The sequence below is a fragment of the Eimeria tenella genome, genomic scaffold (assembly GCF_000499545.2).
Source record: "Eimeria tenella Houghton genomic scaffold, Eth_scaff1, whole genome shotgun sequence".
In the NCBI taxonomy this organism is placed as follows: domain Eukaryota; phylum Apicomplexa; class Conoidasida; order Eucoccidiorida; family Eimeriidae; genus Eimeria; species Eimeria tenella.
Window position 1 is genome coordinate 877,958 of NW_013541457.1, and position 9,366 is coordinate 887,323.

Sequence of the window (9,366 nt, forward strand, 5' to 3'; positions counted from 1 at the left end):
CGAATATTGGGCAGCAGCAGCAGCAGCAGCGGCAGCAGCAGCAGCAGCGGGAGCGAGGCGGGGAGGAGCCGGAAGACAAACACACCAACCAGGCCTAAGAGGCACGCAGAGCAGCAGCAGCAGCAGCAGGGAACTGCAGCAGAGACAAAACAACGGCAGCAGCAGCAGCGGGAGAAGCAGCAGTTCAGAAAGGAGACAAAAGCCAGCAGCAGAACGAGACAGAGATGGGCATCTCCTGTCTCTCTTTTGTCTCTTCTCCGCCCCCTGTTCTTAAGATGCTTGCAGCAGCAGCAGCAGCAACAGCAGCAGCAGCAGCACGAGACGCCGACCAGTTCCGCTTACTCGCCCTCCCAAACCCTAAACCCTAAACCCTAATCAGGTGGCTGTACACCACAGCGCTCTTTAGTTATTCTTTGTTGTTGACGTGCGCCGAGAGGGAGCAGCAGCAGCAGCAGCTAAAGACTGCAGCAGCAAAGGACTCTGCAGCAGCAACTGCAACTGCACGGAGGGACACTGCAGCGGCAAAGGAAGCTGCAGCGGCAGCAGCAAGTGCAGCAGCAGCAGCATCAGCAGCAAGAGCTGCCTCACTGCAGTTGTGTGGAGAGCTGCCTAGACACCCGAGTTTGTCTCCTTCTCCAGTGTACGTACACCGCAGCAAGAGGTGCCTGTACACCGGAAACCTGGGCTCTTTGAGGTGTCTGTACACCTGGAGGTTGTAGCTCTCTGAGGTGTACGTACACTCGAACCCTGTGGCTGTTGAGGTGTCTGTACACTTCAATCCCGTGGCTTTCTGAGGTGTCTGTACACCCCAGCCCCGTGGCAGTTTGGGGTGTCTGTACACCCCAATGCCGTGGCAGTTTGAGGTGTCTGTACACCTGAATCCCGTGGCTTTCTGAGGTGTCTGTCCAATCCCGCGCTTCGATTTTGAGGTGTCTGTACACCTGAATTCCGCGGCAGGCCGAGCTGTCTGTACACCTCAACTTGGCGCCAGCTTCCGGTGTCTGTACACCTGGATTCCTCGAGCCCGAGGTGTCTGTACACCTGAATTCGTCGAGCCCGGGGTGTCTGTACACCGGAACCCTCTGGATTTCGGGTGTCTGTACACCTGGATTCCTCGAGTTTGAGGCGTCTGTACACCTGAGTTCTCTGGATTTGGGGAGTCTGTACACCTGAGTTCCTTGATATTGAGGTGTCTGTACACCTGAGTTCTCTGGATTTGGGGTGTCTGTACACCTGAGTTCGCTGCGTTCTGTGCGGCGGCGTCCGTGGATTCGCGGTGTCTGTACAGCTGAACAGCAGCCTCTGCGGTGTCTGTACAGCCGGTGAACTCGGGCGAGAGCCAGACGTGTGGGACGTGAGGTGTCTGTACACCTGAAGTCTGTGACGTGGGGTGTCTGTACACCCAAAGTGTGCGGTGTCCACGCGAAGTGTGGGGCGTCGGGTGTCCGTACACCGGAACGTGTGGCTTGGGGTGTCTGTACACCTGAATTGTGTGGCTCGGGGTGTCTGTACACCTGAAGTCTGTGGCTCGTGGTGCCCGTACACCCGAGGCGCGGGCGCGGGGTGTCTGCACAGCTGAGGTGTGGGGCGCGGGGTGTCTGTACAGCTGAAGCCTGTGGCTTGCGGTGTCTGTACACCCGAAGTGTGGGGCGCGGGGTGTCTGTACACCTGAAGTCTGGGGCTTGCGGTGTCTGTACACCTGAGGTGTGGGGCGCGGGGTGTCTGTACACCGGAGATGCACTTCGTGGAGTGCGCCGCGCTGGCGCGGCCGAACTTTTTGCTGCAGCAGCTGGCGATTGGGGATCGAGTTTTTGTGGGGCGTTTGGAGTTGCTGGGGATCGATCGGGATCGGCAGCAGACGGAGGCGCTGCGGGCGCTGATAGAGTCCCAGCTGACGTCTTCGCCGCTGTTTGCTGCTCCCGCGCAGCCGCCGCTGCTGCTCTCCCCCGCTGCTGCTGCTGCCAGCAGCAGCAGCAGCAGCAGCAGGAAGCACCGCCAGCAAGACTTCAGGGGCTGCACTGCCAAGGGCAAGGAAACCCTCGTCAACCTCATCGCCACCCTCAACCAGTGCTTCCCAGACTACGAATTCAGGTCTGCTGCTGCTGCTGCTGCTGCACTTGCTGCTGCTGCTGCTGCACTGCGTGCTGCTGCTGCCGCTGTGCTTGGTCGTGGCAGTGTGGCTCTCCCTGCTGCTGTTGTTGCTGCTGGGGATGCTGCGGCTGTTGCCCGTGTTGTTGCGGGCGTTGTCACTTGCTGCTGCTGCTGCTGCTGCTGTTCCTCTTGCTGCTGCTGCTGCTCTGCTGCCACCGCAAGTGCACTTCTCTCTGTTCGCTTCTCATTTCTTTTCCGTTTTCTGCCGACTAAATTAAGAGATGAACTGCACTTGCGCCGCTCCAAACCCTCCCCAGAGTCTAGGGTTTAGGGTTTAGGGTTTAGGGTTTGCGCGCAGCAGCACGCTAACCCCCGCGATGTTCAGAGAAGAAGAAAGTGTGGCGGAGGCCCAGGGAGACATTAACGAAAAGCTGCGGGCCGTCGAGCAGCTGCTGCCAGGATTCATCAACGAACTCTGGACAGCCATCGAGGTGCTGCTGCTGCTGCTGCTGCTGCTGCTGCTGCTGCTGCTGCTGCTGCTGCTGCTGCTGCTGGTGCTGGTGCTGCTGGTGTTGCTGCTAGTGGTGCTGGTAGTGCTGCTGCTGCTCCAAGTGTTGCTGCTAATGCTGCTAATGCTAGTGCTGCTGCAGTTGGTGGTGGTAGTGGCGATGCAGCTGCTGCTGCTGTGTTGCTGTTGCTGCTGCGTCGGCGTTTCCGCTGCTGCTGCTGCTGCTGCGTCCTGGCAGTTGGTGGTGGTGGAAATAAAGATGCAACACTGAATAATGCCTGCGATTAATTGTGAATTTGCTCCGCCGTTTGCTGCTGCTGCTGCTGCTGCTGCTGCAGTCGGCGGTGTGTCTGAGCAGCTGTGCGGTGTACAGCCACTCGGCGGCTGGGAGCGGGGAGGCGTCTGCGTTGGGGTGTCTGTGGAGCTGTTTGCTGCCGCCTTCTGCTGCTGCTGCTGCTGCTGCTGCTGCTGACGGGGGCTTCTGTCTTTCTTCTTTTGCCTACTTCTTCGTCGAGAAGCAAAGAGACAGAGTCCTCTTCTTCGCCTGCTGCAGCAGCAGCAAGCTCAGCAGCCCCAGCTGGCTGGGGGCCCTCGACAGCTGCCAACTCCACGACCAAGACGACTCCGAAGAAGTCCACCTAGGCAAGGCTTCCTGCTGCTGCTGCTGCTGCTGCTGCTGCTGCTGCTGCTGTGGTGGTGCTGCTGCTGCTGTTGTGGTGGTGGTGGTGCTGCTGCTGCTACTGTGGTGGTGCTGGTGCTACTGTGGTGGTGGTGCTGCTGCTGCTGTGGTGGTGGTGCTGCTGCTGTTCGTGGTGGTAGTGGTGCTGCTGCTTTTGTTGCTGCTGTTAGTGATGTCGGTATTGCTGATGCTGCAGTTGTCTCTTCTGCTGCTGCTGCTGCTGCAAAAAGTGCTGTTGCTGCTTCTGCACCTCTTGCTGTGCGCGTGGCGCGGCAAGCTAGTCCGCTGCTGCTGCAGCTGCACATCTGCTGCTGCTGCTGCACATCTGCTGCTACTGCTTCTGCTGCTGCAGGTGAAGTTTATAGAAGCGAGGGTTTGTTTCAAGGCGATGCAGAAGAAGCGGATAGCCTGTCGGACTTGGAACTGCCTTCCTCAGCGTTTGCTTACGCGTAAACCCTAATTTAGGGTTTAGGGTTTGCGCAGTTTGTTCCAGACAGATAGATGGCCAGGGCTGTCTTGTGGCCCACATGGCGATAATCTCGAACCCATTTTTAGGGTTTACGGCAGCGAGGGTTTAGGGTTTGGCGCTGCGCGGCGGCGCCCGCCCGACTCAAAACCCTGAACCCTAAACCCTAGCTGACGAAACATTCTTCCTTCGACTTTACGAGCCCAGCCCAACAAGGGTTTAGGGTTTAGGATTTGGCAGCAGCCACAACCAGCTAGCTGTGAAGCTCTGCGGCTTAGGGTCTGGGATTCAGGGTTTAGGGTTTAGGGTTTAGCTGAGTCAAACGTGCAAAAGCGCAGAAAGAAGTACAGAAGCAAACAGAATTAATGACGGACAAATAAAAAACAAAAAGAAGTAAAAATAAAATAAAATAAACGACGAGACAAACGCATTTCCCGAAGTGGAAGAGGGTTTAGGGTTTAGGGTTTAGCGGGAGTGGCCTAGGGGCTGAGGGCGGAGACTCTTATTAAAAAGAAAAAAAAGAAAAAAAGGGAAAACAAAAAGAATTAAAAAGAAATTAAACAACAAAAAGACAGAAGGCAGAAGGATGTTGCTTTTCTTGTCTTCTTTTCAAAAGAAGGAAGAGGAAAATCGAGGAAGTCAAAAGGAGAAATTAGGATAGTAAAAAAAGGAAAATTAAAAAAGATTAGAAATGCATTTGTTGCTTCTTTTTGCCTCATCAGACGTCCTTACTTATTTGCTTTTTTAAATTTGCTTCTTAAAACTCTAAAGGTATGTTTTTAAAACATTCTCTGTTTTTTTTCCTGTTTTGAACTTCTTTTCACTTCTTCTTTTGTTTCTTTATTTCTTTTTTTGGTTTATCTTAATTTCTTTTTTAACTTCGTTATATTTCTCTGCTTGTGTCTCTTTTTTTCTTTTGTCTTCTTTGTTTTCTTTTTTCGAAGTCTCTTCAAAGTCTGTTTTATCTTCTTTCGTTTCCTTTTTCATTTTTTTTCATCTTTTTTTAATCTTCTCTTTTGCCTCCTTTTATATTCTTTTTTATTTCTTTTCTACTCTCCTTTTTATTTCCCTTTTAATCTCCTTTTTATTTCCTTTTTAATCTCCCTTTTCCCCGTTAATCTCCCTTTTCCGTTAATCTCTTTTTTATTGCCTTTTAAATCTCCTTTTTGTTTGCTTTTTAACCGCCACTTTGTTTCTTTTTAAATCTTTTTTTATTTTGTTTTTAAATCTTTTTTTATTTCCTTTTTAAGCTTTTGCCGGGTGTATGTACACCTGGATTTCCTTCTTCTTCCTTTTCTTCGAAAGAAGTTCATTTGAAGACTTTTTTGAACTTCCGGAATTTTGCGGAAAATAAAAAAATTAATTTTTAAATTCAATTTGTTTCAGATTTGTCTAATAAGAATATTCTTCGCCCATTTATTACAATATCTTTGTTTGAAAAGTATATATGTATATATGTTTATATATATATGTACATACATGTATTCACCCCAGTATATATATATATTACACATGTATGTATATATACAGTATATATATATTATATATATATATATTATATATATATATATATATATATGTACATATATACATATATTCGTACATTAACATTAAATGCAGATAATAGTATGTACATGTCTATCTGCATTTCTTTTCAACGTAATACAAAATACATATATTTGGAGTTTGACATATATAAATGTAAATGTTTATTTCCATTTAAATTGTCTTACTTCAAGTAAATGTGACAAAGATGCATTTAAATGCAGAAAGATCAACAAAAAGTAAAAAGGATCTCCAGTGCAGTTCTAAAGACGAGCTGAGGTGTACGTACACCTCCCGAGATATATGCGCACCTCCTCAGGCGTATCTGCACCTCCTCAGGTGTACAGACACTTCCTCGAGTGTATTTGGACCTTATGGGGAGCAGCAGCTGCATTTCTTGAGGTGTATATGCACCTCCTGAGGTGTACATGCACCTCCTAAGGTGTACATGCACTTTCCGAGGTGTACATGCACCTCCTGAGGTGTATGTGCACCTCCTGAGGTGTATATTCACCTCCTCGGAGGTGTATATGCACCTCCTGAGGTGTATACGCACCTCCTCAGAGGTGTATATGCACCTGCTGAGGGGTATCTACAGCTCCTAAAATGTAAATGGACCTCCTCTGAGGTGTATAGGCACCTCCTCTGCGGTGGATCGGCCCCTCTTCAGGTGTACTTACACCTCATCTCAGGTGTAACTGCACCTTTTCAGGTGTATGCGCACCTCTGAGGTGTATGTGCACCTCCTGAAGTGTATATGCACCTCATTTGAGGTGTATGTGCACCTCCTGAGGTGTATATGCACCTCCAGAGGTGTATTTGCAATTTCTGAGGTGTATATGCACCTCTTCTGAGGTGTACTTGCACCTCTTGAGGTGTACTTGCATCTCCTGAGGTGTATCAGCATCTCTTGAGGTGTATATGCACCTGAGGCATAGGCATGTGCGCCTCCTGAGGTGTATGTACTCCCCAAATACGGAGTTGCGCTGGGGTGTACGTACACCTCAGCGCACTAGAGAAGCTCGAGTTGTAGTACATGTTTATTAGGTGTAATTTAAAACGGAGACTGAGTAATGGCATAAAATCCAACGAGAATTAAAATAATTCATTATGCATTATTTGCATGCATTCATGCATGCGTGCTGCTATATGTTTGTAGAAAATACCTTTCAAGAAAAGGTCTTTACTGCTTTTTTGATATATTCCGTGCTAACGAAGTAAACTCGTGGAAACCCTAAACCCTAAACCCTAAACCCTAAACCCTAAACCCTCTTAATCCTCGCTAGCAGCTACCCTATCTCCCTTTACGCGCGACAGCAGCAGCAGCAGCAGCAGCAGACCAGCAGCAGTGCAGCAAAAGAAAGATCCGTTCGTCTTCAAACCCCAACTCTCCCCCCCAAACCCCAAACCCTAAACCCTAAACCCTAAACCCTAGCTGGCGCCTCCCAGGGTGTAACCCCTTCCCGTAAAAGGCCGAGTCCCAGGGGCCCCCCTTTGCCTCATTCCGAAACCCCAGGGGCCCCCAGACTCTCCCCCAGCTGCTGCAGCATCTTGGGGGGCCCCCCCGGGGGGCCCCCTTCGGGGGGCCCCCCCGGGGGGCCCCTCGGGGGGCCCCCCGGGGGGCCCCCCATTCTCCAGCCAAGAGGTAATAGTGCCAAGGAACTTTGGGGGTTCAGATAAGAGGTCAGGGCCTCCTGAAGAAAAATAAATAAATAAATAAATAGATAAAAAAGAATTAAAATAAATAAATAAAAAAAATAGAAATAAAATAAAATAGAATTCAAATATAATTATGTTCAATAGTTCGCCGCTGAAGTGGAAGCAAACCCTAGAGTGGTGTAAACCCTCAAAAAGCCCTAAACCCTAAACCCTTAAAGAGGGACTAAACCCCTTAATGGAATTTAACCCTTAAACAGAATTAAACCCTTAAAAAGGATCTAAACCCTTAAAGTTGAACTAAAAACCTTGAAGTGGAATTAAACGAGGGTCTAAACCCTCGACGTGGAATTAAACCCTAAAGGTGAGATTAAACCCTAAAAGGGTGCTTAAAAGTAAACCCTCAAATGCAGCCATAAACCCTAGCAGCAGATCTAAACCCTCAAAATGGAGTTCTAAACCCTAGGTGCAGGACTAAACCCTCAAAATGGAGCTCCAAACCCTAAAAGCGTGTTTAAACCGTAGGAGCGGATCTAACCCCTCGAAAACGAGCTCCAAACCCTAAAAGCGTGTTTAAACCCTCGAAGTGGAGCTCCAAACCCTAGAAGCGAGTCTGAACCCTCAAAATGGAGCTCCAAACTCTGAAAGCGGGTTTAAACTTTCTGAGCGGGTCTAAACCCTCGAAATGGAGCTCGAAGCCCTAAAAGCGTGTTTGAACCCTCAAAATGGAGCTCTCAAACCTAAAAGCTCATCTAAACCCTCAAAATGAAGACCTAAACCATAAAAGCAGGTCCAAACCCTCGAAATGGAGCTCTAAACCCTAATAGTGTGTTTAAACCCTCAAAATGGAGTTCTAAACCCTAAAATCACGTAAAAACCCTCAATATGGAGATCTAAATCCTAGGAGCGGGTCCAAACCCTCGAAGTAGATAACTAAACCCTAAAAGCGTGTTTAACCCCTCGAAAAGGAGCTCTAAACCCTAAAAGAGGGCTTAAACCCTCAAAATAGCGCGGCAAGCCCTGGGAGCGGGCGCAACCCCTGGGAGTGCCCCTAAACCCTAAACCCCAAACCCTAAACCCTAAACCCTCACCGTTTGCAGGGAGAACTTCTCTGAAGAAGTAGTAGGCGTGGCCTGCTGCCAAGCCGAAAAGGTCCAGCCACAAGTCGCGACCCATCAGCAGGTGCAGCAGCAGCAGCAAATAAGGCAGCTGGTAGCCAGAGACAGTTAAGAAAGAAACAGAGACAGGAGACAAAGCTTCGCGCCGGGACCAGTAGTACAGACACGCAAACAGCAGCCCTTCCCCGTGAAAGTACAGCCCTGCAGCAGCAGCAGCAGCAGCAGCAGCAGCAGCAGCAGCAGCGGGGAAGGCGGGGGTGGGGGGCGCGGCTGTGAGCAGCAGCTGCTGCTGCGAGCAGCTCGACAACGGACTGGAGCAGCAACGAAGCAGCAGCAGCAGCAGCAGCAACGAAGCAGCAGCAGCAGCAGCAGCAGCAAAGCAGCAGCAGCGAAGCGGGAAGGGCGCGTTTGGGCTTTTAGGGGAGTAATTAAAACAAATTAAAACCAAATATTGAAACACCAAATAAATAAATAAATATAATAAAAATAAATAAATAAAATAAATAAATAAATAAATGAGAATGGGGGGGATGGAGAAGAAGCAAAAGGCGGCGAAGGAATGAGCAACGGCGGAGCAGCAGCAGCAGCAGCAGCACGACTGAGTGTAGCAAAGCAGCAGCAAATGAGCAGCATGACAGCAGCAAAAGAGAAGCAAAGGAGCAGCAGAAGTACAGCAAAGGAACAGCAAATGAGCAGCAAACCAGCAGCAGCACAGCAGCAAATGAGCAGCAAAAGTGCAACAAAGAAGCAGCAGAAGCAAATGAGCAGCAGAGGAGCAGCAAAAGAGAAGAGCAGCAAATGAGCAGCAGAGGAGCAGCAAATGAGCAGCAAAAAGCAGCAAATAAACAGTAGCAAATGAGCAGCAAAAAAGCAGCAAATGAACAGCAGCAAATGAGCAGCAGAAGGGCAGAAAGCAGCAAAAGCGCAGCAAATGAGGAGCAGAAGAGCAGCAAAAGAGCAGAAACAGGAGAGCAGCAAACGAACAGCAGCAAGTCAGCAGCAGCAGAACATCAAAGCAGCAGAGCAGCAAACGAGCAGCAGCAAATCAGCAGCAACAGAGCATCAAATCAGCAGCAGACCAGCATCAGGAGAGCCGCAAACGAGCAGCAGCAAATAAGCAGCAGCAGGGCACCAAATCCGCATCAAATGCGCAGCAGCAGCAGCAAACGCGCAACAGCAGCAGAAGCTGTGCGGCAGCATCAGCAAACGCGCAGCAGCAGCAGCAAACGCTCAGCAGCAGCAGCAAACGCGCAACTGCTGCTGCTGCACCGCAACTGCTGCTGCTGCACCGCAACTGCCGCTG

The 9,366-nt window shown here is 49.8% G+C and overlaps 2 protein-coding genes across 2 annotated transcripts in view; one reads left to right on the forward strand and one right to left on the reverse strand.

Moving 5' to 3' along the window:
• Positions 1 to 1,735: 1,735 nt before the first annotated feature.
• On the forward strand, positions 1,736 to 3,779 carry ETH_00005255 (uncharacterized protein; the record flags this gene model as incomplete). Its single annotated transcript, XM_013372442.1, has 4 exons — positions 1,736 to 2,091; positions 2,450 to 2,582; positions 2,938 to 3,231; positions 3,762 to 3,779. 4 exons carry the CDS (start codon positions 1,736 to 1,738, stop codon positions 3,777 to 3,779), a joined length of 801 nt encoding a protein of 266 aa, XP_013227896.1.
• Positions 3,780 to 6,720: 2,941 nt separating this feature from the next.
• Positions 6,721 to 9,366, reverse strand: part of ETH_00005260 (der1-like family domain-containing protein, conserved, putative) — a gene marked incomplete at both ends in the record, with an annotated part of 3,221 nt that continues 575 nt past the window's right edge. The window contains 2 exons of the mRNA XM_013372443.1: positions 6,721 to 6,983; positions 8,037 to 8,264. Coding sequence (XP_013227897.1) covers positions 6,721 to 6,983; positions 8,037 to 8,264 — 491 coding nt within the window. The remainder of the gene's footprint in view (positions 6,984 to 8,036; positions 8,265 to 9,366) is intronic.